The sequence below is a fragment of the Lynx rufus genome, unplaced genomic scaffold, assembly GCF_022079265.1.
Source record: "Lynx rufus isolate CCGP_SWC_20201006 ecotype Redwood Valley unplaced genomic scaffold, mLynRuf1.p SCAF_3, whole genome shotgun sequence".
NCBI lineage: Eukaryota > Metazoa > Chordata > Mammalia > Carnivora > Felidae > Lynx > Lynx rufus.
The window spans coordinates 582,323-608,290 of NW_025814845.1; the positions used below are offsets into that span (position 1 = coordinate 582,323).

General features: G+C 59.0%; 1 protein-coding gene across 1 annotated transcript in view; it reads right to left on the reverse strand.

The window, feature by feature from the left end:
* The window catches only part of SORCS2 (sortilin related VPS10 domain containing receptor 2), a 458,118-nt gene that overhangs the window by 158,801 nt on the left and 273,349 nt on the right, over nucleotides 1-25,968 (reverse strand). Inside the window, exon 3 of the mRNA XM_047091738.1 lies at nucleotides 19,146-19,245. Within this exon, the coding sequence (XP_046947694.1) occupies nucleotides 19,146-19,245 (100 nt within the window). The remainder of the gene's footprint in view (nucleotides 1-19,145; nucleotides 19,246-25,968) is intronic.

Below are 25,968 nucleotides of genomic sequence, written 5' to 3' on the forward strand. Positions count from 1 at the left end.
GTGCCAGACGGTTCAGGGGCTGCCGAGCACCTTTCCTTCTGGCCCGCCTTCCGCCGATCCTTCACCCTCCCCATGCATTACCTGGGGCCCTTACCTGAGAAGCTTCTTACCCAATCCCTTCCCGCACAGACAAGGCGGATTAAACTGCCCCCTCCTCTGTGTCCCCAGGGGAAGCATTTGCCTTGTGGCGACGGCCCTAGTTTGTGACATTTGCACACCTGTCTCCCCACTGAGCAGAGAGTGCCTGTGTCGTGTACCTGGCCCAGGTGGAACGGGAGGAAGGGTAGATGGAAGGGACGGAACACAGGCAGGTGGCCGGATGGGTGGACGGGTAGACAGCACATTCTGGAGCCCCGCTGGCTGCCTGCTTTCGAACAAATCTAGAGTTTTCTTGTCAGCACTGGGCCCGTGTCCTCTGCCTTTGCACAGCGTCTAGTTCGGCCCCCGTGAGTGACGGGACCAACACCCCTTCTCTTCCTGCTTCCGCGTGCCCTCGGCCAGAAGCCCTCTGTGCCCAGATTCTAGCTGACAAGTGCAGAGGAGTGGGTGCGGCCCAGCCCCTCATCTGAGCCCCTCACTCACAGGTCCACAAGCCTGAGCCCCACCGGGATGCCTCACGGCGCTCCGTCCCACAAACCCACTCTGCCCCCATTGCCTTCCCCTCCAGGGGGAGAGCCCCATTCTTCCTCCCCATTCCCGAAGGCCAACCATCACAGGGCAGACCTCTGTCACCCCTCACCTGGACAGCAGGGGGCCCCCGGCTGGATCCCCTCCCACCTCACCATGTAGACCTTCTGAAATACAACCCCAGTGTTCATCCTCTGTCGGAACCCCTCTGCTAGCTCGCTTCCCATACCCCTCGGGAGTCAAACGTTAAGCTGTCAGTGGGGTGCGTGATACATGAGCTGTTTCCGGGACCCCCGGCCCAGCCCCCCTGCGAATGACACTCTTTCTCGTCTATTTCTTTTGCATATTCCCCACCAGGGCTCTGCCTCAGCTGCCTGCCACCACGCTGGCTTTCCGCACAAGCGTCTCCGGCCCCTGGACCTTTGCACCTGCTGTCTCCTCCCCACTCTTTCACCTACGCGACTCAGACTTTCAGACTTAGGCCAGAGTGCCACCTTTGCGGGGAAAATGTCCCACGACCCTCTCCCAGAGTGACTGGTAAAGCTACGCGTTCCCCTAACGCCTGGTGCATTTCCTCTGCCCAATCTGTTTGGCGTGGTGGCATGTTCCCTCAGGGGACCGGGAGCGTGGATGGCATCTGTTTCGCCCCCCTCTCTATCTCCAACACTAAACAGTTGCTCGGGTGAGAGGAAACTGGGTGCCATTCCCCAAATGTCAATGCCGGTGGGGAGATCGGCCTGGGCCCTGCTGGACAGACTGCTGTGGACCCTCCTTCCCCACTTGACCGTGCGGCTCGCGGAAGTGTGCAGGAGTCGTGCTGGGCCACCTTGGGAGCGGCCCCCGCCAGGAAGTGTCATCGGTATGCCGGCCGTGCTAAGTCACTCGCAGACAATTTCGAAGCGGACTGAACCCAACCACTCCTTGGGAAAGCGGCCATTAAAGCGAGACAGTTTAATAGCGACCTCCTCACGCAGCCACAGTTTCTGGAAGGATCCGTCTCACGCAATTACCATCACTTTCATACACGGGGATGCTTACCCCAAAGAGGTCCTTGGAGGTCACCTGCATGTATGAGATCCGAACTCAGGCTTCCTGGAGAGGCCCAACAAGGACGCCCACCTGGACGGAGCCTCTCCCCGCTTCCCGGAGTGCTTTGCCAAGGGAACCGCCATCTGAGCGGAGGGTTCCAGGCAGGCAAGGGCGGTGACGACTTCCGTGCATTTTCACCTGAGCCTCATGCCACAGCTCCCCGAAATCTCAGCTCGTGTCCTTCGCACCTGTCCCCCACACCCTCACACCAGCACGTTTATGTCGCCGTGCTTTGTCGGGCACCCCTGCCCTACCGCCCGTCCTTCCTGCTTTCCTCTGCGCGGCCAGCTCAGCCAGCAGTGTTTCTCTCAGCGACATGTCCCTCCTCCGGGTTTCCACGAGTCTCTGCAAATCCCTACATCAGCATTTAACTTAAAATCTTTGTGTCTCTGCCAGGTGTCCAAAGTGCCCTGGGGAATCCACAAGCCGTGTATAAGCAGTTAAGTTGTTCTGCCTTCTCGTCAAAATTTGATCTCTGCCTTGTTGAAGAAACCCTTCCTTATAACGAGGTCATAAAACTATTTTCCGGCTTTGTCTCCTAAAAGTTGTGTGGCTTTGCCTTTCACACGTAAGTGTTTAATCCACCGGGAATAGAACGCTACGCGGTGGGGGACAGGGGTTCAGGCTCATTTATCTTCAAGGGAGTCACCAGTTGCCCTGGTGCCATTTAAAATGGTCCCTCCCCTTCCCAGCGACCAGCCGTGCCTGAAGTCCCCGCATGCATCTGGGTCTGTCTCCGGGCACTTGATTTGGTCCCGCTGGTCAGTCTGTCTTTGCCAAGTATGCCGATCAGCGTAATAATTCTTGCTGTGTTTCTGGTAAAGCAATGCACCCAACGCGTTCTTCAGTATTTTTCGTCCTTGCTCTTTGATACGAATTTTCAAATCAGCTCATCAAGTTCAAACCGAAACAAAACAACCCAATCCTACTGGTGTTGAAGGTAGAGAACTGCATTGTCTGCAGATCGATTTGAAAAGAATGGACTTCTCTGCCAAGTTGACTTCCTCACTCGCCCATTAACACAGTACGTTCTGCATTTACTGGCATCTCCTTAAATACGTCTCCATAACATTTAATGATTCTGTTTATTAAAAAAAGTGCCCTGGGGACCAGGCAGACATTTTCATCTTCCCACGTCCACATATTCTAAGTATTCTACCTCTAACCACTTCAAAGGTGTTTGCTAAATTTACCTTGGGACCTGGAACCTTAAATGACATATTTAGCACCAGAGTCACCGCCTAGGAAAACTACTCTTGGAGACGGGGTGGGACCGGGTGGGTCAGCGTGGAGAGGACGTGATGGGGGGGGGGTTCCCTCTCATAACCCCTGAAATAACAGCATGCTGTCACCCACTCGTGTGCTCTCCAACTGCTGCATGGACCCACCTACTCACAGTGACAAACAGCCTTCATACTTTGTTTTGCAAAGCAGTCTGGGCTCAATGCGTTCAACCCTCCGGCATCGGGAGCATACGGCAGGTGAGAACCTCCGGGGTATTTTTTAACAGGGGCAATCCCTGTCTGGTGCCCACTGCCCGGTTCCTTCCTCTCCAGGACGTCGAGTGTTCCCCTCAGGACATCAGGGGCAAGAAGTGGACCTCTACTCTATGGTCATGAGTGGTTTGTGTCTAATACTTGTCACCCTGTTCTAGAAACTTCCTTGCTGTTTCGTGTGCTTGTGTGTTTGGCCGCATGGCTCCAGTGCACAGGAATGAACTGAACGGGATTGAACGAAAGGTCATCCAAAGTTTCCTTAAAATGCTCTTTGACTTATATTTTTCCAACAAGGAACATAAAGTGCTGTCTTTGGACTTCCCTCTATGTGTAGAGAGGAGTCCAGAAGCTTCTTCCCCAGCTTCATCCACCTCCGCCCTGTCTCTCAACATCATAGTCTTTATATTCACAGTAACCAACATTTCAAGGTGAGTTTTCCTTTCCAAAGAGTTATTTTTGACCCGTGCATTTGGTTTCCATCCATTTTTCAACAACACCCCCTACTTAAGCTGCATCTGGGACACGCCTGCCCCCAGTCCTCCCCATCAGCCTCTGCGCCAGACCTTATCCTCCTCCCCAGCACCGAGCAAAATCCATTTCTCTGCTGCCACAACACCTTTTCAAGGCATTGTCCTTTCAAGACAGGTACCTGGCCATATAGATTGGGACGTTCTGCTTTCTGAAGATCCTCCCACGTTCCTGGAAACAACAAACGGCAGCCGCGTTGGATGTAAAACTCCGAGATCCTATCTTCCCCACACTTGTGTGCAGACCCCAAAGTCTCCTTTATTATTTCGAAAGGTGATACTGAAAACACGTCTGTACTGGCCTGACTCTTCTCCCTTTACAAATAGTTTTTCTTTTCTGAGATATATCACTAGCTCCTTTTCCCATCACGAGTAAAGAAAGGAAATCCAGAACGTGAGTTCGGCTTCCGGAGGGCCCCTCTGCCATCTGGTGAGCGGGACCCGTTTTGACACTGGCTGTGGCTCGGCCGCCCCCGGTTCTGGTCTGGAATCGCCCGGGCTCTCGGGCGGGCTGGCTCCCTCTGTCTCCGGCCAGCACCTTCCTTCTCACCCACCCCGTCTGTGAGAACGCCCCAGGTTCGCCCTCACCCCATGGATGCACTCCCCCCGCGGTTCTGCCCTCTCCGGCTTCCACGGTGGCTTTCGGCCCTGTCGCCGACACTTCTGGGGTCTTGCACCTGTGCTGGGCCTTACCAGCCCCCTGCTGCTTCCCCTGTTCTCTCAGGGAGCTGTATTCTATCACTATCCTCTCCTTCCTCCTCGCCTCCTTCCTTCACCCACTGCTGGGGGACCGCACACCTGTCTCCCCGCCCTATGGGCTGTAGGGCCTAGGCATTTGGAGTGGCTGGAGTGGGGAGAAAAGTCAGTTTGCTGCCCCTGGGAACAAGGTGCCTTCACGGAGATGCCCACCCGACTGGGTAGTTCATGGACGGTCTTCCCGGCCCCTTGGGGGAGGCAGGGCTGCTGTGTCTCACGAGCCCCCGACCCAGCGGGAAGTCTCCCTTTCCGGCATGGGCTCGGCCTCCGGCAGCTTATCTTTGCTCCGTTGTCACAGTGTCTTGGGAACCCTGGGAGCCTTGGGGGCAGGGCTGACACCGGCGGGTCCCACAGGGGAGCCCTGCCCTGCAGCCCTCGCTGTCTGGGTCCCAGCACAGGAACCACCTGTGGCTCCGGAAAAATGCTGGTGCCCCGTGGCCCAGAGACACCATCCTGGGAATCGTCATCTTCCAAGCAACGGCACGGAAAGCCGGGTCAACTCTGAGGTCAGAAACCCAAGAGGCAAAGCTGCAAAGGACCCTCAGAGCGCCACCTGCCCCCTCTCAAGTGGGCCCTCGCTCTCGGGGAGAGAAGGTGTTTATGCCCTTCCTAGTGAGGGAGATGGCCACGTTTTATTAAAAGTGTGGCAGGACTGGGGCGCCTGGGTGGCGCAGTCGGTTAAGCGTCCGACTTCAGCCAGGTCACGATCTCGCGGTCTGTGAGTTCGAGCCCCGCGTCAGGCTCTGGGCTGATGGCTCAGAGCCTGGAGCCTGTTTCCGATTCTGTGTCTCCCTCTCTCTCTGCCCCTCCCCCGTTCATGCTCTGTCTCTCTCTGTCCCAAAAATAAATAAACGTTGAAAAAAAAAAAAAAATTAAAAAAAAAAAAAAAGTGTGGCAGGACTGTGGAGGACACGGAATGGCTGATTTCTATGGGACAAATAACTATTTAATTGCTCTCTAATGACATGACAATTAGAATTCGGATCGTGGCCCTGTCCTTAGGTATCTGTTTATGGGCCGCGCCAGCCACCGTTAGGAACGGCACGGGTTGTGAAGCGGGCAACTCTCACAATTACAGAGCATAATTACCCATGTAATTATTCTCTTATACCCAAGTAATTACATGCCGGTATTATCTGTGTATTACAATTTATTCACATCCCTAATCACAGCCTCCTTTTGCAAACCGGGACCCGGCCAGGAGGCGCTCATCAGTTTTTTGAAAATGACATAAAAGTCATCTGATGAAAAGCTCGGCTTCCAGGCCGCCTGTGTTCACCGCCCCCCGGACGGAAGGCGAAGGGCTGGGCGAGGGGGCTGGGAAGCCACACCTGACACCGAGGTCACGAGGGCAAGCCCACCCAGCCGGGTCGTGAGGCCTGAGACACCACCTGTGGGCGCTGTCCCCACTCGGAGGGCTCCTTGCCACCGTGTTCCGTGGGCAGGGGCCTCTCTGCGTGCCGCCACCCTCGGGCCCAGCACGTGTGACCTCCCTGTGTCAGGACCACCCGGTTCTTCTCGTCTGTCTCCCCTTCTGGACTCGGAGCCTTGTGACGGCAGGACCCTCCAAGGGTCTCATTTCTATGGCTAGCACCAAGGGGTGAATGCCACACCAGAGGGGGGGCTTCTGTGCACCTGCCAAACCAGCCAGGAGGGACAGGCCCCGTGGAGATCCGGCCAGAGAACCCCAACTTATTACAAAGAAGGGTGGGGAGAGCACGAGTTCGTGCTCAATGACCCAGAGCAGCGATATCCGAGCTACTTTCCCTTAAGAACGGCAATCACATTTCTTGGGCGCTCGTCCAGCGTTTCTTTGCAAGGCAGGCAGAAAGCAATCAGTGGGGGTGACCACAGCTTCCAGGAACCAAGTGGCCGGAAAGAGAGGCCAAGTCGCCGGTAGTCAACTGTTACTGCAACCCAAGAAACACAACTTAGTAGAAGATGCTCCACGCAGAAGAGGGGCGGCATGAACGCAGAGCGTGGTCGCGGGCTTGTGGTCCTGGGTGGAAACAACAGGCTGACACCCAGCCTGCAGCCGCGTCTCCACCGGGTGGCCCCGGCCGGGCCTCTTGTGGCACCAGCACCTCGGCCTGGACAAGCGAGGACCGCCTGCAGCCTAGCAGGCGCAGGCCAGACTTCTCGTGGTCCACCAGGCAGGCACATGGGCCTCGCCAGGCTGCAAAAGGAAGCGGCCAGAAAAACGAATGAATGAATGAGTGAACGAATGAATGCAAAAAGGAAGCGCCCGGAGACTCTGAGCAGCAGGGAGGGTAGCAAAGGCTCAAACCTCCTGATGGTTCATCAACGCCCCAACTCCGGGGGGGGGGGACCCTCAAAGCCTCCTCGGGAGAAGGGGCGGGGCAGGTGACATTGGCTGGGACCCTGCTGCGAGGTCCCTCTCCCCACCACGGTGCCCTGAAGTCTCAGAAGTGTTGGGGGCGGGTGACCGCAAGCTCCAGGAGTGGGGGTTGGTTTCCTACTACCGCTGTAACACATTACCACAAGTTTATTGGCTTAAAACAACACTAACGCAGGGGCGCCTGGTGTGGTTTAGTCTGTTAAGCGTCCGACTTTGGCTCAGATCATGATTTCACCATTTGTGGGTTCAAGCCCCGCATAGGGCTCTGGGCTGACAGCTCAGAGCCTGGAGCCTGCTTCAGATTCTGTGTCTCCCTCTCTCTCTCTATCCCTTCCCCACTTGTGCACGTTCTCTCTCTCTCTCATTCTCTCTCTCTCTCTCTCTCAAAAGTAAATAAACTGGGCGCCTGGGTGGCTCAGTCGGTTAAGCGGCTGTCTTCAGCTCAGGTCATGATCTCACAGTTAGTGAGTTCGAGCCCCGCGTCAGGCTCTGCGCTGATAGCTTGGAGCCTGAAGTCTGTTTCGGATTCTGTGTCTCCCTCTCTCTCTGCCCCTCTCCTGCTCACTCTCTCTCTCTCTCTCTCTCTCAAAAATAAACATTAAAAAAATTAAAAAACAAAAAAACCAAACCAAAAAAACACGAACGTGCTATCTTGCAATCCTGGACGTCAGAGTCTGCAATGAATCTCACGAGTCTAAAATCAAAGTGTAGGCTGGGCTGGTTCTTTCCAGAAGCTCCAGGGGAGAATCTGTCCCCTTGTGTTTTCCAGCTCCTAGAGGTGCCTGCCTTCCTTGGCTGGTGGCCCCTCCTCTGTCTCCAGAGCGGGCGGTGCAACAACTTCGACTTTTCTCTCCCTCGGACCCTCCCACCTCCCTCTTTTAAGGAGCCCTGGGATCACACGGGATAGCCCAGGAGAAGCTCTCCATTTCAGGATCCCTAACTTCCTCCCATCTGTGCTGGTAACACGCACAGGTTCCGGGGCTCAGGACACGGAGGCCCCGCGTTATTCAGCCCACCGCAGTGCATGAGCACCAACACAGCCCCCGAGCACCCAAGCCTCCTACCATCCGCCACGGTTCACAGAGGGGAGCAAAAGGCCCAGAGAGGTCACACCACAGGCTCAGGGACACGCCGGCTAGTAAACCGGAGAGCTGGGTTTAAACTAGGACCCCGGGACCTCCCAAACCTGTCTCTGACTCACCACCACCCCGATGTCCCGTCGACAGGTGGACAAAGGCGCTCAGACACGTGGACGTTTTCCTTCCCCCGTGTGGTGATGGGTGTGCGATCACTCAGCACCCACCCCCCTTTATTTCCCTCTTACACAATATCCAATCCCTCTGGGCGGACAGTCCCGTTGCAACTACCCATCAAGATTCCTGCCTTCACAAGGGCAAGTTCATGATCTGCCTGAGACACAAGGGTGGGCGTCACCGGGGTTCCTGTTCCAGCAGCCGTGCGGCTCGCAAGGTCCCTGCAGCCCCCCTGCTTCCTGCCCTTCGCCAACCGTCCTCTTGTTCCAGATTCTACCTGACAGTTTTCCAGTGAAGACCCCCTTGGCTGCTGCCGGCCTGCGGTGGTTTCTGTTGATGGCCACCAAAGCCCCTCGGCTGCAGCCCACCGTGCTTTAACCGCAGCCACGTAAAGCAGTGGTGCTGGAGAATCCGGACTTCCTTTGGCAGGTGCGGAAGCCGAGGCCCAGGGAAAGTGCCATCCTCTCCAGACAGCCCAGCAAGCCAGGGCAGGGCGGGGCCGGGGCGGGGCCGGGGCGAGGGGCGGGGCGAGGGGCGGGGCGGGGCTGGCCCAGAAGGCAGGTCCCCATGGCCCCCAGGCCCGCTCGCCTGCGGTCCCTTACGACACAGTCCACAGCTGTTCACAGTGAGAGCATCACTGTGGTCGGGGATCCAACATTTTCAGCCTCGGCTGCTCAAAGTGCCAACAGACCCGCACAAGAAACACAAATGCGGCAGCTCCCCGTGGCTGTCAAAAAAGAGCTGCTGTGGCGCATTGCCTGCAGGCCCTCCCCAGCCCCGCGCAAACCGTGCCCCCGTGGGTTGGTCTGTAGGGACGTGAGATTCATTCCTCTCCAGGAGCAAATACTGGAGTTCCTCTTGCTCTCCCCGAACCCATCCCGCGAACCTGGGCGGCTTCCACAAGCCCTGCGGCCGTGAGCTGATGAGGTAGGTTCTGGTCGACTCAGAGCTGCCTGGGTGCAGAGCATCAGCTCCCTCTGGCCCCACCTACTCCTTCAGGAAAGGAGCCCATGACCCCTGCCCAGCCGATGCGAGCCCTCCCTTGGATCTGCATAGGTCTGTGCAGCACCTATGGGGGGCGGGGGGAGGACCCCACTCCTTCTGAGATCACGAAGCATCGGGTGTGTCTGCAATTCCCAGAGGTCAGCTTTCCAGCCCAACAGCAAAAACGTGCCTGATATTGAAGCCAAGACATAGGAGGGCCCAGCTGAGAGATGGGGGAAGAGACACTGTCCCGTGTCACCTGTAGAGGCCCTGGATCGAGCTGTGCCTGAAGGAAGCTTCCCCTGATCGTCACGGTGACGTGAGCCAATCTGTTCCGCTTCCCGTCTGAGTGGTAGACGTTGCTTTTAATCCAAGGAGTCCTGGCTAACACAGCATGGGGTTTGAGGGTGGGTTTACTCAGTGGCTGGTTTGTCAAAGGTAGACAACTAGAACACAGAACATTAGAAATGGTAGGTAGGTGTGATAAACCTACTTCCAACCAGACTAACTCAGAGGGAGGTGAGGTGGCCTGTCCAGCCTCCCCACTGACCCACGTGAGTACAGGAGACAATACGGTCCCTTGACTTGTGGCCTCCCTGGTATCTGATGATTTCTCCTGGTACGGCCATACCCCTTGGATGAGCCATAGGACTTGCCAAATTCCTGGATACCAGGGTATTTGTATGGGAGGGAAGGACAGGGCACGGCCAGCACCTTTTTATTTATTGTTTTTAATTTGAGAGAGAGAGAGAGAGTACATGCGTGGGGGAGGGGGGAGAGGGAGAGAGAATCTTAAGCAGGCTCCACACTCATGGCGGAGCCCGACACAGGGCTTGATCCCACGACCCCAGGATCGTGACCTGAGCCAAACTCAAGAGTTGAATGCTTAACCAACTGAGCCACCCAGGCACCCCAGCACCTTTTTAAATTAAAGAATACAACCGCCAGAGTTTGGGCATAAACCAATGCTAAAAATATACAAGAAAGGACTTTCGGGGGCCTCCCTGCGTCTCCCCGTGTTTTCTCCGAACTCTCCAAAGAGCTAGGGCAGCAGGGTGGGTAGAAACCCTCATCCGCCTGGGGGAACAGCCCGGCTGCGCCCTGCCCCACCCAGACCCTGGGAGCTACATCACGTCTCTGAGCCCCAGGCAGCTCACGTGTAGGACGAGGACACCTGTGGCACCCGGCTGCCCTGTGGGTTCAGTGGGTGGCGATCAGTGACATCGGTAACGATGCCATCGGGCACGGAGCCGGCAACGGCCCGGCGCCTGAATCCACACCCAGCATTGTGGACGGCACGTCTCATTCAGCCTTCACAGAAAGCCTGTGACGAAGGCACCCATTTACCAACAAGGCTCAGAGGGGCTCGGGAAATTTCCGGAGTCCCAGTTCTGCCTCGTGCCAGGACCCGCATCTTCCCCGTGACGCGTGCGACCCGGAGCCGGTGGGACCTTCCACTCGGACCTCCGCCCGGTGGCGCTGCGGCCAGCACACGCCCGCCCCACTGTCCTCCGCCCAGACTCGGACACCGCAGAGCCCCCTCCGTTCGCCAGAGAAGCCCTGCGCCCCTGTGTTTTTCTGGCCGTGGGAGCAAAAAACAGCACGCTTGCCTCGTCTCCTAGTTCCGAGGTCTGAGTCCAGAATCAGTCTCACTGAGCTACAGTCAAGGTGCGGGCCTGGCTGAAGGTTCCGGGGGACAATCTGTCCCTTGTAGTTTCGTCTCAAGGCCACCTGCATCCCTGGCCCCCGGCACCATCCACGGGCACAGCCGGCAGTGGGGTATCTTTCCGGCCTCCCTCCCTCCCTCTCCCACCCACACCCCCTACTCCTCCCGCCTCCCTCTTACAAGACCGCTGTGGCTACGCCGGGCCCACCGAGTGCTCAGGGACAGCTCCGGTGTCCACGTTCTCCACACACGTCTGCACGGGCCCCTCGGCGCGTGAGGCAACACCCTGGCTCCCGGCTGTGATCTCTGGGGTGTGGTCTGCACACTGTCTTCAAAGGAGCGAATCCAGGGTCTCTCGCCCTCTGCGTTGCGTCAGTTCCCCAGGCCCGAGGCCCGGGAGACCAGCTTTCTGCGAAGCTAGCCCCCTCTGTCTCCCCTCTCCCGCAACGAGCTATGGGCTGCAAGAGAGAGTCATTTGCCACGCATTAGCCGAACTGTCACGGGATCCACTCCATTTCTGAGACAAAAGCCTCCGTACATCAATAGGCCCAATTGAGCCATTTTTCTTCTGGACAGGAGAGGATGCCTGGTTCTCGAGGGGAATGGAGAGCATCGGTGATTGGGGGAAAAAGGCCCATTTAGTCCCGTGCCTGCCTCCCAGTCCCTGGCGGGGCTCCGCTGTCTGGCCCATCTTCCCGCCAGGCAGGGGCTCCCGCGCCTCGCGAGTAACAGAGGGTCAGGCCCATCCTGGGTGCTGAGCCAAGGGAGGGGTGAGGCCTAGGGACAGCAGAGGTGTTCCAGGGGCCCCGGCTTCGTTCTAAGAGAGCTGGGGACACTGGGGATCAATACCCTGCCCCATCTGCCTCCTCTTGCGTGCCGAGGCTGACCCAGAGCTCCAGAATGGGAAAGAGGACAGGGAGGCCCGTCCCAGGCTGTGGGGGAGTGCCTTCTGAGAGCCCACCCCAGGGAATCTCAGGGACACAGGGCTCTCCTGTCCTGCCAGCCCTGACCACTGCCGCGTGGCCACACCGGGGGACTCCTGGGTGTCTCCCCAGGGTGGGGTACATGGGGTGTCCCATCCCGGGCCCTTCACGCCCCACCCCCAGGTCAGCCACCTCCCCAGGGCCCCTCATCCCAGGCAATGGCACCCCACCCACCCACCGCTCATACCAGAAGGCTGGGGGCACCAGCTACCCACAAAAGGTCTTCTGACCCTGTCCCTGCCCCCTGCCACCATATCTCTGCCCACCCAGGCTCAGACTCACCATCTCTCACCTGATGATACCCCACAGGTGTCAGATTCACACAAAGAATGGGTCTACGCCCCGTGGCACATCCAGGGAGAGGTGCCCAATGGGCAGATTGGGTCCTTTCAGGGTCCCAGTCGTGTGCCAGGCACTGTGTCCTGTATGTCACATGCGTTGGCCCTGGACCAGCGGGGCAGGGGCTCTCTAATGCCAACACAGGGGCCAGGCTGAGTCACACATCATCTCACCCCACCCCCCAACCCAGCTGCATGAGGTGCACAATGTTAAAATCCCATGTCACACCTCAGAGAGGTGGGCGGTGGGGGGGATACTGGGATCCTAACCCGTCACAGCCTGGGTCTCCCCACTCTGTGCCCGGCCCCTTTCTCCTGACATTCTTCCACACTGCTGGGGCCTGGGAACAAACAGGCAGCTGGCTGGCCAAAACAAAGAGAAGCAAACAATAACCCCTTGCTGCTGAGAACACTTTCAAACATGGAAACAGATTCCGGGCTTCCCCAGACCCTGGACACGGCATCCGGGGACCCCGCAGCAAGACTGATGTGGGGCTGCTGCTCTCCAACCTGCACCTGATTGGCCAGAGGTCACTCGCCAAGGTGCTTTCTGAGCATCGAAGAGGGTTTGCAGTGGCCATGTCCATGGGACCTGGGCTAACCTCAGCTCCCTCTAGAAGGCCCCAAATGAGGAAACAAGGCAGGTGTGGGCCGAGAGGTCAGTAGTGGAGGGAGTGGGGGCAGGACTTCCACATCAGGGAGGGGCTTCCACACCTGGGAGGGGCGGGGCCTCCACTCCAGAGAGAGGCGGGGCCTCCACTCCAGGGAGGGGTGGGACTCCACACCAGGGAGGGGCGGGGCCTCCACTCCAGGGAGGGGCGGGGCCTCCACTCCAGGGAGGGGCGGGGCCTCCACTCTAGAGGGCGGGGCCTCCACACCGGTTGGGGCTCAGGGCTAGAGATCTGGTAGGTTGACAGGGTAGCAGGCGAGGGGAGCTGAGTGGAGGACAGAGGCAGAGAGGGAGACAGAGGCAGCGAGAGCTCCTGGAGCCAAATCTGAGACGGAAGCAAGAAAGGCTGACCGGTACAGGTACACCAGAAAAGACCCCCAGAGACAAGGGGTGACTTTTGTCCTTTCACACACTGTGACTGCCCGAGGAAGCAGACAAGGCACAGGCTGTAGGAGACTGGGCCTCACCTTGGCCACAGCACGCAGGTGCACCAAGTGGGGCACAAGGGCCAGAGGCAGGCGGCCCTGTCTTTCCCGGTGAGAGCTCTGAGCCCAGAGAGCCTTGGCTGAAGGGCAGCCAGGGTTGGACTCGGCTCCCAGGTCCGCGCCCCCTCCTTTAGGTTTCCCTCCCACTGGAGGGCCACCTTGTTGGCCCCGGGGACAGGCTGTTCCACACGCAGTGGCTCAGAGGTGGCTTGGGCTGTGGAAAGTAGAAAGGGTCGCCTGGGCCTGGGGGCAAATCCTGAGTCGGGTCCCCCCTGCTGGGTGGCAGGCGTGGGGGACCTCGGACCTGTCTGGCCCTGGCCTCCCTGCACAGATCCTTACCTGGCTGAGCTGTCGCAAAGATTCAAGAGAACACACGTGAAGCCCCTTATACCAAAGCTGACCCGTGAGGCTCCTCGGAACTCAGCGTTCTTTATCACCACCAGCACTGCCCCCACCGAGTGGATTGCTTCCGCTCTCAGACACTCGAGCTTGACAACAAGATTTTGTTTTGCTCCATTTTTCTATCCTGAGTGAAATCCTGGCACATGGCAGTCCCTCGAAACGTCTCAGGTGAGGGAGCAGGTCGGACACACAGATGTACTTACTGATGGGGATCAATACTCGCTTCTCAAATCAGAGACCGTGTGCCCGGTGGGGACGGGGGCACGTGGTGGTGGCTGGGTCAGGGGTCTTGGTGCTTAACCTGGGAGCATTGTCCTGGGTCATCAGGTCGACAAAGGCTTTTCATGGAAAGTGGGCAGGTGTGTCATTTCAGTTTTCAAACCAACGCTCATGTATCATGGAATAAAATGAACATTCAGGTGAATCTTTAAGCCATGACACTTGAAAGCAATCCCACGTCCCAACCAGCTCCCGCAGGCCATGTCTTGATATCTTCGGCCCATGGCCGTGGTGTTCTGTGGCCAAGTTAGAAATACACAGCTATCCAGAACTAAGGTGGGGATTGCAGACAGTAGGGAAGGCCCACAGGGGATGTTTGTGGACTGGGCGGGGGGGGGGGGGGGCAGAGCCTCAGGTCATTGCCGTGACAGTGGTACAAGGTCCTACCCGTGGGCAGCAAGGCCAGGGAGCTCTGGTTTTACTGCAGGCAAGACAAAACTAAAAGGGAATTTATTTTGTGAGATAGGTTGCAAAGTGGTCTCTTAAGAAGCTATAAAGTGCTGCTTGGCCTGTAATTGGTGCTAAATGCACTCCTAATAGTATTCACATCTTCCTGCAAAGTCTATCCATTACCCTAACAGGAGAGGCAGGAGGCCCTACAAATAAGGGCCAGACCTTCTCCCAGATCAGACTCACTGGAGGACAAATCCTCTCTCCGTGGGAGGCTGACTTTAGCCCCCTTTCTGTTCCTCCCCACAAAACACAGCATGAGAGGTTGTGCCTCAGCCCTCTACTAGACCCTCAAGGTTCTAGAAGGTTAGTGTTGTCTGTCCAGTTCACCTCTGCAGCCCCCGTGTCCAGCAACGGGCCCCCAGCGCACAGTAGGTGTGTAATGTGGATTTGTTGCCTACAAGATGGGAAGGACAAAAGGTCCTCTCTCCCCGGTAGCGAGTGCATGGCCTGGCGCACGGTAGGGCCTCGACCCACATCTGTCGAGTGGATGGGCGCTGGTGTTGGGAGGGAGCTTGGGGTCCCAGCTGAGGCACAGGATGAACCAAGCGGAGCCGGGGTTCCGCTCACGTGTGTCTCCTTCCCCAGCTGCCATTCTCCCCCTGGGAGGAGAGCACAGGAGTCCGGAACATCCTGCAGGTGCCTGGGGAGCTCAGGGTAAGACCGAGCGTCCCAGAGCGTCTAGACGACCCAGGCACAGAGAGACACTCGGTACCTTCGTTGCATCAGTGAAAGGGGAATACTCTGCCGCCTGCCGGCAGGATGAACTTGGACGAGTCTCCCAGCCTCCCCGAGCCCATTTTCTCGTCGGGATAGTGGAGGTGACGATGTGAAGCCCCAAGTCGTGCGCCCCTCCCCACACATAAACGGGTGTGGCCGACATCTGGTTCTGACCCAGGGCCCGGCGCACTGGGAATGCTCACCACGGTGTGGCCGCAGAATCAAGAAGCCACGAATGAAGGGACGAGTAATGCAGAGACAGAAGGAAGTTTGCTTTATACGCAGGAGAAATCTCTTTCCCGGAAGGGCACCACTCCAGCTCCAGGCCCGACCCCCGCATCCACATCTCCTGATATGGCTGAGGGCCCTCTCCTGCAGGGGCAGCTCTGGGGACACAGCACCACCGTGTCCAGGCCCCGATCTAAGTCGTTCGTATGTATCGACTCGTAATCCTCATTCCCCTGTTACGAGCCTACTTGACAGATGAGGAAACTGAGGCAGGGACAGTGGAAATAACTGCCTGTGGCCCAGAGCACGGGCCTCTGGCTCCCTGCCTCCCAGACCCACGGTCACCTGGAGCCTCCAGTGGGTCGTGCCCTCCCAGAGAGCGGGATCTGTCCCCGGCCCCACCCAGTGCCAGTCCCACCTCTTCGGGCAGAGAAGCTGGCATTTCATTGTTTTGAAATGTTTATTTATTTTGAAGAAGAGAGCGAGCAGAGGGGAGGTGCAGAGGGGGTGGGGGACAGAGCATCTGACGCAGGCTCTGCACTGTCAGCATAATTCAGGGCTCGAACCCGTGAACCGTGAGATCATGACCTGAGCTGAAGTCAGATACTTAACAGACTGAGCCACCCAGGCGCCCCTGGCATTTCATTTTCTGAAGTTTTTTTTAATGTTTTATTTATTTTTGAGACAGAGAGAGACAGAGCACGAGCAGGGGAGGGGCAGAGAGAGAGGGAGACACAGAATCCGAAGCAGGCTCCAGGCTCCGAGCGGTCAGCACCGACGCGGGGCTCAAACCCATGAACCCCGAGATCGTGACCTGGGCCGAAGTCAGATGCCCAACCGACTGAGCCACCCAGGCACCCCGACATTTCATTTTCTAGACCCGGAGACTGGGGCTGCCTTGTTCCCTCCATGCAAAGAGGTGTGGGCAGGCCTGAGAAGGCAGTGCCCCTCTCCTGACACCTATCACAGACACCGACAGGGCCCTCACCCCCCAGGCCAGGCCTTGCTCCCTGATAGACACAGCTGACCACTGCCACCCCCATGGGAGTATCAGTCACCCCAGAACCAGCTCCTACCCTCACAGTCTCAGGTTGTTGGTAAGAGACTTACTAAGGACAATGGTCCTGGGACGCTTGTGTGGACTTTGCTTAAGCCAAGCCCTCTTCTGAGCACTGGGCAAATAGCACCTCATTTCATCCCATCAACCATACTGTGTAGACGCTGCTTTTACCCCCATTCCGCCGAGGAGAAACCGGGGAACCAGGAGGTTCAGAACTTGGGCAAGGTCCTGGGGCTGGTGGGCTGTGGGCTGGGCCCAGAGGCGGGCCCAGCCGCGACTCTCCAGCAGGAAAAGGAGAGGAGCCGACCGACCCCCAGGCCGCCCTCCTGCCCAGCCCTCACTGCTGTCCCTGCCCGCCTCCAAGGCGGATGCCCGTCCGGTGGGTCTCGGGGTCTTATGAAGCAGCTAGTGCATGCCTCAGTGGGCCCGTCAGCCCCTTCAGCCTGACCACAGTGGGGGTCAGCTCAGTCCTGAGGTATGTGGGGTACGTCTGCAGGTATCAGAGCGGGGACGGAGGCCGGAGCACTCTGTAAGCCTGGACCTGAATTTGGCTTCTCTGTCCGAGGTCCAGCAGGAATCAGGGTCCATGCTTTCGAAGGCGGGGGGGGGGGGGGGCATGGGCTTCCCTTGGGGGCCACGCGAAGGGGGCTGGGGAGGCTGATTCCATCCAGAGTGGATGTGGAGGGGCAGGGTGATGCCCCGGCCCCCTCTCCAGTCCACCCTCAAAACGACCCTGTGTGAGTCCCTATGGTGCCGTAACAAGTTACCACAACTGAGCAGCTTAAAACAACAGAAATTTATTCCCTCACAGTTCAGAGGGAGAAAATGCAAAACCAAGCTGTCAGCTGGCCGTGCTCCTATCTGGAGGCTCCAGGGGGAGAAGGCTTTCCTGGCCTTTTCCGGCCTCTCTAGAAGAGAAGGTGCCCCCGCTCTAGCCCCAGCCTCTGCCTGTGTCCCCATATCTTCTCTGACTCTGATGCGGGCCCTCTGATTACATTCTCCCACCAGGAGAATCGGGACAACCTCTCAAAATCCTTAACCACATCTGTGAAGTCGCTTTTGCCATGTAAGGTGACAGTCACAGGCCCGGGGAGGGGACACCTTTGGGAGCCATTGTGCAGCCCCTCCCCCCCACGGTGGCAATTGTGAACAGTCAGATATCTCCTCGATTGCTGCCTCCGTTCACAGCCGAGACGCCTGGGCTCAGCCCTCCCTGAGGTCCCCTCACTGGGGGATGTGTCAGAGCTGGACTGAGTTTGGGGACACCCCAGCCCAGGCACCATCCCCCAGGCTCCCCTGCAAACGCAGGGTGACCAGAGCAAGCCCAGGGAGGAGCCCGGGCTCCTCACACGCAGGCCCAGAGCAGGTGCAGCGGGGAGGTGCAGGTGCAGGGCAGCTGTGGGCATCATTCATTCAGGGGGACCTGCCGCTGGCTGTGGCATTCATTCCACGCGGGGAATGTCGGCTGAGCCCCTGGGCCACCACAGCCCGCCCACCCCCAGACCCTACCTTCCACCCCCACCGGCATTTCCAGGCTAAACATGCAAATCCTCAGACGACCCGTGCAGCCAGGGGGTCCTGTCTGTGTTAAAGACGCAGCCGTCCCCCTGCTGCTTCCCTGTCCCTGTGCTGCCTGCAGAGAAGTCTCGCCCGATCAGAGCGCTGACCAGTGCTCCACGAGCCCGTGTCACCTCCGGCCTGCCCCGAAGGCCCTGCCCAACCCAGAAGCCCCCTCACTGTACGTCCACCGCTACGTGCATCATCTCGCTAACCTTCCCGTCCACCGCCTTTACAGGCCAGGAAATTGAGGCTCTGAGGAGCCACGTCCCAGGCTGCCTTGTGCAGGAGCAGAGCTGTCCTGCCCGGCCTCCCCGTAAAGGCCTCCCTGACCTCATGGCCTCAGAAACCCAGCTCTGGCCTTCCCTCACTGCTTCTGCTCTTTTCATTTCCAAAGGCGGGCACCGCCCGCGGGCCGGCCCTGGCACCTTCCTGGGTACCTAGGACCCTCCTGGCTGGTGACAGAGGATTTCCCGGGCTCTGCGCTGCTCTGACCTCTCCTTGAAAGTCACCAGAGCAACCGTCAGGGCCCATGGGTCAGCCTCACGCTGAACAACCACGGGGCTCTGGGTTCTAATCCCCGCTGTCACGATTCTCCTTTCCCGTGAGGAACCCGGTCTGTCCAACTGAGTCCCTTTCAGTGACACTCAGCTGCTTCTTGGGAAGCGGTCAAGCACATAGGGCCTCTCTGCCCCGGAGCGTCCTCTGACCTCGTTCTGGGGCCCTAACGTGGCCACAAAGCAGGCACAGGTGTGCAAATGGGTCCTGTCACAGAACCTGGCGGGGTGTCCCCATTCCACAGCCGGGTGGGGGAGCGGGCAGGAGACACGCTCAGACCAAGAAAACCAGAAAGTGCATCTCAGATGACAGACCGAAGCCAAGTCAAAACCAAATAAAGCAAACAACCAGCAGAGGAAGGGGACTGCTCACCACTGCCTTCCGACGACCCCACACCACGGAGAGGTTCTTTCCCGGCTCCCCAGCGCCCACCACCCCCGGACGGACGCTGTCTGTAGAGCAGGGAGAAGGCAGACACGTCCACACAGGTGCCCAAGCCTTTCTCCCAAGTCCCAGCTGGCCCTTTAGACACAGCCGTCCGAATGGATCACGGAGGAACCAGAAAGGGTGTCGTGGGAGAGGCGGTCACGTCGCACGCGGTGGCCGGGAGCCCGGCTGTGCCGACCGGGCAGCCGTCCCGGTCCCGGTGTCCTCTTACCTTTCTCTTGTTCGTGGGGCAAATGTAGAAGTTGTCGATGACCGTGGTGACACCGGGCTGCAGGGTGAGCTTGGTGTAGGACGTCCCGAAGTCCGAGGACCTGGGGGGACAGGACGACAGACAGGTGTCAGCGAGGTGTCCCTCCAGCTGCAGGTTTATCCAGCCCGCGTGGGCGCAGCGCCCCAAGTCAACCTCTCCCCCGGAGCAGGATGCCGCAGGTGACAAGGGAGGAGACCGGGCTCCCGCAGGGTCGCCGAGCACGCGCTCAGGTCTGGGAGCTGGGCGGGGAGTCGGTGAATGCCAGCCAGACTCCCCACGGGTCGCCTCCTCCTTGGACTTCCGCAGTGATCTGCCCCGACCCTAAGTCTATCTTAGCCCGCTTGCTACCCGCGTGTCTCCACGTTCCTCACCGTGTGCTGAGGCCTCACAGGAGCCCGTCTGCTCCTCCGTTTCCCTCTCTGCACCCCGGGCTCCTCCGGGGAGCCACACCCTCCCCCCCACCCCCACCCCCACTGACCACACAGCCCGGAGACTGTGGGTGACAGCGGGCGGTGCCCGGGCTCCGGGAGCTGCTGGGAACCAGGCCCCAAGCCAAGCCCTGCATCGACCGGCGAGCACCAGCACCACCACTGGCTCTACGCGGGGGACCAGCTGAACCGCGGGCCGGCCCCTCCTCGCCTGTGCGCCCACTGTCCTGTCTGTGGAGTGACAGGTGCAGGGGAGAATGTGGCTCCCCACCGCAGCGAGACGGGGAGAGGTCACCAGGGCAATTTCACATCTGTTGCTTGGAAGCAACTGACACATCAGGACGTGGAATCGATTCCATGTGGAAGCTTAAAATCTCCGTGACCCTGAAACCCCATTAAAACGTGCTGGGGGGGGGTGCCTGGGGGGCTCAGCCGGTTGAGCGTCCGACTTCGGCTCAGGTCATGATCTCGCAGTGCGTGAGTTCGAGCCCCGTGTCGGGTTCTGTGCTGACAGCTCGGAGCCTGGAGCCTGCTTCCGATTCTGTGTCTCCCTCTCTCTCTGCCCGTCCCCTGCCTGCTCTCTGTCTCTCAGAAATAAATAAATGTTAAAACAAAAAACAAAACAAAAAAACGTGCTGTGATTGTGAAGCAGGCCCGGCTGTGAGCTGGAGGGTCACAGGCCTCAGGGTCACAAGGTCCTTCCCAGACCAGGGCAGAGAGCAATCTCTGCCTCCTGACTCCCAGGGGAGGCTGGTGGGGGCCAGTCCCCTCCGTGGGGCAGCCAGGAGAGGATCGGCTGAGCCCCTCCCTCCCTGCCCTTGGCCTCCCCGGGGAGACCCTGCTGGAGGGGTGATTAGAGATGCACTTACTCTCAAAAAGTCAGAGAATTGGTTTGCTTTGGGAATCAGGGAGCCAGGGCCCCAGTAGCAGAGGACTGACCCAGAGACCCAGGAAATGCCAGTCTCCACAGAAACCAAACGCCGTGTTTCCAAGCTGGATTCGTGGAAACCTCTGAGCCTCATGACCCCTCTGCTCTCCTCCCAGCAAGCTGGGTCTAAGACCTGCCCATTGGTTCTGCCTCCCAGAAACCTTGCCATCCATCCACCCCTTCCCTCCATCCCCAACACACGCCTGCCTCCGCCCAGCTGCCTCCCCAGGATCTAGACTCCTCCCCGTCCCCACCCAGGTCACAGGAGCCTGCTGACCCCTGCTCGCCCCAGGGCACCTGCTGGTGCGGGCTGCGGGGGGAGCGGGTCTAGTGAGGCAAGGGGAGGGGGTGCTAAACGGGAAACACGGCAGCAGCCGGTGTGATCCGGGCGGGAATGGGGGGTCAGTGGGACTGCGGTCTCAGAGGGGCAGGGAAGGCCCCTCGGACACGGTGATTTGGGGCAGAGGCAGGCAGGAAGGAAGAGAGTGCTTTGCGCCTGGCTGGGGGAAAGCCATTTGTAGCCGGCTAAGTAACGTCCCCCCAAAATTCACGTCCACCCAGAATCTGTGAATGCGACCTGATTTGCAAACAAGGCCTTTGCAGATGTAATTATGGTGAGGTCAAACTGGAGGAGGGCGGGTCCAGATCCAAGGATTGGTGTCATAAGAAGAGGGGAATTTGGACACACGGACACACAGACACACAGCCGAGGCCAGCAGGAGACAGCCTGAGCCGCGTCTGGCCCACATCGGACCCCACCTCTCCTACTGTGCATGGGGCCTGTCTCTTGCCAGGCCCCCACGTACGCAGGGGGAGAGAAGGGGATTCATTGCCGTGGATAAGTCTGGGAAATAGAAAATGACTTGTCTCAGAGCCCAGCTGGTCAGTGGGGGCAGGCCAGAAGCTGGGACCTCTGCAACTGTAAACCTAATGCGGCCTCCTCCTGAAGTCGGTGCAGGTCACACGGTCAGTGAGGACAGCGGTCACCAGGATCATCCAAGAATCCGCACCCCCAGGCATACAGCTAGTGCTCAATAAATGCTTACTGGATTCCTGTGGAGGCGCTCTGGTGTCAGAGCTGGAGGCTGTGTGACCTCTGGTGAGCAGGTTGCCCTCTCTGGGCAGCAAGGGTTTCCCAGGGAAACGTGGGGATTAGATGTGATCACGTCCCAGCACGGGCACCGGCCCTCAGTGGCTCCACCCCCACGGGCCCTTTTCTCAGCTGCCCCCACGACCCCTGAACCCCTCCGTGCCAGGCCCGCCCCCAGGGTGACCTTCCTCCGCACTCTGCACCCCCACCCCCTCCAAGTCCTCCTCAAGCGCATCTGGGAACGCGGAGCCTGATTATTCCAATCTGCATTTATTCAAATTAAAAATAAAAACCCAGGCTCTGAAACCGGGCAAACAGAACAGGGCAGGCAAGCAGGCGCAGTTGGAAAGTCGCTCTTTGCAAATCGGCTGCTTAATTGCTGAGTGTTTGTACATATTCACTTTTTAAAAAATAATTTAATTGAGCCATTTTCATACTCTATAATTATTTCATTGGCAGGGACATATGTTCGGCTCCCACCCCTCCCCGTGGTGCAGATGAGCCCCTGTCTCCCACCCATCTCCCCCCAGAAGGCCACGGCAGGTGCGAAAGGTGGGGCCCGCCTTCGCGGCGGGGGCCCCTGCAGGGGCACGGCCTTGGGTGAGGCCTGGTCTCCGTGAGAGGCGGTTTCTTTATCTTTGAGTGACCGATGCGGGTCTGTAACGGGCTGATGACACAGTGGCAGAGACACCTGCGTGATATTAGAGAGGTGAGGAAAGCGAGCCGGAGGCAGGCTCAGGGTCATGGCCGTGGGGTCCCTGCGGACCTCCCCCTGGTGGAGGGTGCACTTGTGTGTGGACCCAGCTGTGTTCTCTAATGATCACGATGCTGTGCGTACGTGCTGACAGCTAATTTGCACCGGCGCACCCCAATGCCCGCCAGTCACTGTCGTGAGAGCGCAGACATCCTCTCCTGCCTCCACGTTCCCATCAAGCAGGACGCGCTGCTAACGTGTGGTTCAGCGTTCAAGGGCTCCCGGGAGCGTCTCCGTTGTAACGAAGAAAGAGGGTCCGGGGGCCAGGCCTTGATCTCCCCGGAAACGCTGGCCGTGCAGGGAGGGCAGGGCCACTGCTGGTCGCTGGGTTAAGTTGCTCTGATGTAAAAACTTGCTTCACGCGGATCCCAGCAGCAGATGCTCTGCCCGGTCGGCCGCTCCGGGGTTCCCTGTATGCCGGCTCCCCCCCAGCGGGCCTATGTCTCCATCGCCACCTCTCCTCTTTTCTTTGACCTTGCTGGACCCACCCTGGGCTGAGAGGTTGCTGGAGCTGCACGGGTGCTGGGGACTGGCTCTCGTTCTGCACCGGTCAGGTGGCAGGGCATCCCGAGAAGACCCCTGTCGCCGGTCCAGACGGTCAGAATTACCACCTGCACTTTATACCTGGGGAAACTGAGGCCCAGCTAGGAAAGGGACGTGTCCAGAGTCTTACAGGGGTGCAGAGGCGTCCTTCACGGGCTCTCCCACCGGACGTTAGGGGTACGATCTCGCAGCTGAAGCGGTTCTGAGCTTTGGTCGGATTGCGGCCGTGCACGGCGTCTGTGACTGGGTGATGGGAAGGAACGGACTCTGAGCCGGCTTCACCCAGGGGCCGGTCTGGTTCTCGGCACTGACAGCTCACGGGACCCCTGGCGGGCTTTGATTTGCTGCCGGGTCTCATACACGGACACAGGATCAACGGAAGAGAATTAAGGCAATAAGGGGGGCACTTCCAGGGCTGGTCAAGTCATCCAGAAAAAATCCAGGATGTGGCTTGAGATTCTGCATGTGAATTGGGGAGTCGGGGCCCTGCTAGGGGGGTGAGCTGAGGAAGAAAACAGCCCTGGCCCCAGGGGGAGCACAGCATGGTAGGGCGGGGAGCACCCTTGTTCGCCATGGCCGCTGGCGGGATCTGAAGAGCGGGGCCCCTCTGACGGAAGGGCCTGGGGGAGGGGGCGTCCAGTGACACCACACGCTCAACACGCACTGGATGCCAGGTTCTGGGTGGACACACGGACTCAACTGACACAGGAAGACCATTCGAACGGGAGCATGCCTTCCCATTTTACAGATGGGGAAACCGAGGCTCAGAGAGTATGAAAGGATCGCTTAGCACTTAACCACCAGTAACTACAGGAAACCCAGGCTGTCCGCTGAGTGATGTCCCTGGAGGTGTTCACAGGGCACGGCACCCACTCCACACGGCTGGACCTTCTGACTCCATTTCCCTTGCAGAGCCTGGCGGCCAACGCTCTCCAACGTGCGGGCAGTTGAACACGGACCGCAGCCCGTCCCACCCAGGAAGCTGCACCTCTGTTGCCCACGGGTTTTCGCAGCAGCATTAACTCGAGCCTGCTGTGCATCAGCCCGGGCCGTATTCCCAGCCGGCCAAGAGGGAGGCGGGCAGGAGGGGCTTGAGATTCTCCGCTTCTGAACGCACAGCGAGCAGGGTCCCATGGCCGCACGGGGCCAGAGCCTGCCTCTCCGAGCCTGTCCTCCAAGCTTGTCCCCCAACCAGAGCATCCCCTCGTGGTTCCCAGCCGCCTGTCGCGGCACCAAGGATGCCGTGTGCCCACAGGCGGCAGGGGTTGTGACGTTTGCCGGCGGATCTTTCCGGAATGAAGCTGGGCCGGGCAAGGCCCGCTCCCAGACACTGCCCCCGCCGCTCTACCAACACCTCAGGGTTGGTGCAGGGCCCGGGAGCCGATGACCCCGCGGGACAGCTCGCGCAACGCTTCTGCTCAAGCTGGCTCCTGGCCACCGCTGTTCGTCACGCCATAAAGGGGACCCATCCTTTCCAGTGAGTCGCTGCGTTATCCTTAAAAATCCTGATGTGAGTGAACGCCCTCAGTTCACGAGGTCCTTTCGACAAACGTCTCCCACGCACCTATTACGTGCAAACTCTGTGCTGGGCACGGTGCACGGAAGCGGACGGGCAGGGATCTTGGGCAGCTGGCCGTGCCTCCAGGAGATGCTCTGTACCGTGTGTGTGCTCTCACAGAAGCCTGTAAGTGTGCCTGTGGGGTCTGGGAGGCCTTGCAGAGAATCTGAAAGGGGAAGGAGGAGGAAGAGGCACACGATAAGGGGGAGTGGGGGCTGGCCGTCGGCCCCGAGCGCCGGCTGGGGGAGCTGGGTGCTCCGTGCAGAGGCAAGGAAGGAGTAGAGGCGACAGCGTGGCCGAGGCCCACAGCCTCACACAGCGGAGTCCGGGGGAAGCACCAATAACGCTCTGCAGTCCCCATCCAGGATGGGCCACCTGCGCCCCCAGGGTGAAGACACTCGGGGGCTCGGCTCATCTAATCACATCCCAGCCAGCAAACGAGAAACGTGAGATACCAAGAGGTGAAGTCATCCGCCGGGGCTCAGAGAGGACGAAGCTACAGGCTCTATGTGACTCGAGTTCTAAATGACGCCCACACCTTGTACCTCCTTCCTGCTCTATAGAAAGGAAGGGGACATAGGGGACACCATGGGTCTGGCTGGCTTTATTTCTGGAGGGTTTTTTTTTCCTTTTAAAGTTTATTTATTTTCAGAGAGAGAGAGAGAGAGAGCACGAGTGGGGGAAGGACAGAAACAGAGAGAGAGAGAGAGAGAGTCCCAAAAGCAGGCTCTGTGCCACCAGCACAGAGCCTGATGTGAGACTTGAACCCACAAACCGTGATATGATCTGAGCCGACATCAACAGTCGGACACTTAACCGCCTGAGCCACCCAGGCGCCCCTACTTCTGGAGGTTTTAACGCGGCGCAAGGCGGGACCTTTGCAATAGCTCTTTTCCCAGCGGAGGAGGGGGCACTCTTTAGAAGTGGGTTATGGCCATCAGGCTAAATGAGGCCCGTGTCCCTGGACGTGTCCCACGGGCGGGGCTCACCCGGCACACATTCCTGCTTTTACAGCCGTTCTGCAAGCCCTCAGCTGGGCACATGTCCGAAGGCGGAGGCGGGTGAGTGAGCCGGCCTAGCCCAGGCCTCAGGCTGGGAGAAGGCGGGGCCATCCGTGGCTGCAGGTGCAGGGGTGGGAGGTGTCAATTGCCCGGAAGTCTCACAGGTGCAGGCAGAGGGCACCCCTGAAGCTGACCCCAGGTGTGGCTCACGGACCAGCAACCCAGGGACCAGACAGGACATCGCCGTGTCTTCAGGGTTAATTGAGGAAGTTGTTTCCGATGGGGCACTGGAGGGGCCTGGCTGGGTTTATGCCTGGGGGGGAGGTGACGGTCTGATAGTCATGACCTGGTGGGCGTGTGGAGGGGCTGGGGGGGGGGGGGTGGACAGCGTGGGTCGCTCTGCATTTTGTCGGGACTGCCACACGAGCACCTCGTATGAACGGGACAGGGTAGTCACTGGCCAGGAGCAGCCCTGCCCAAGG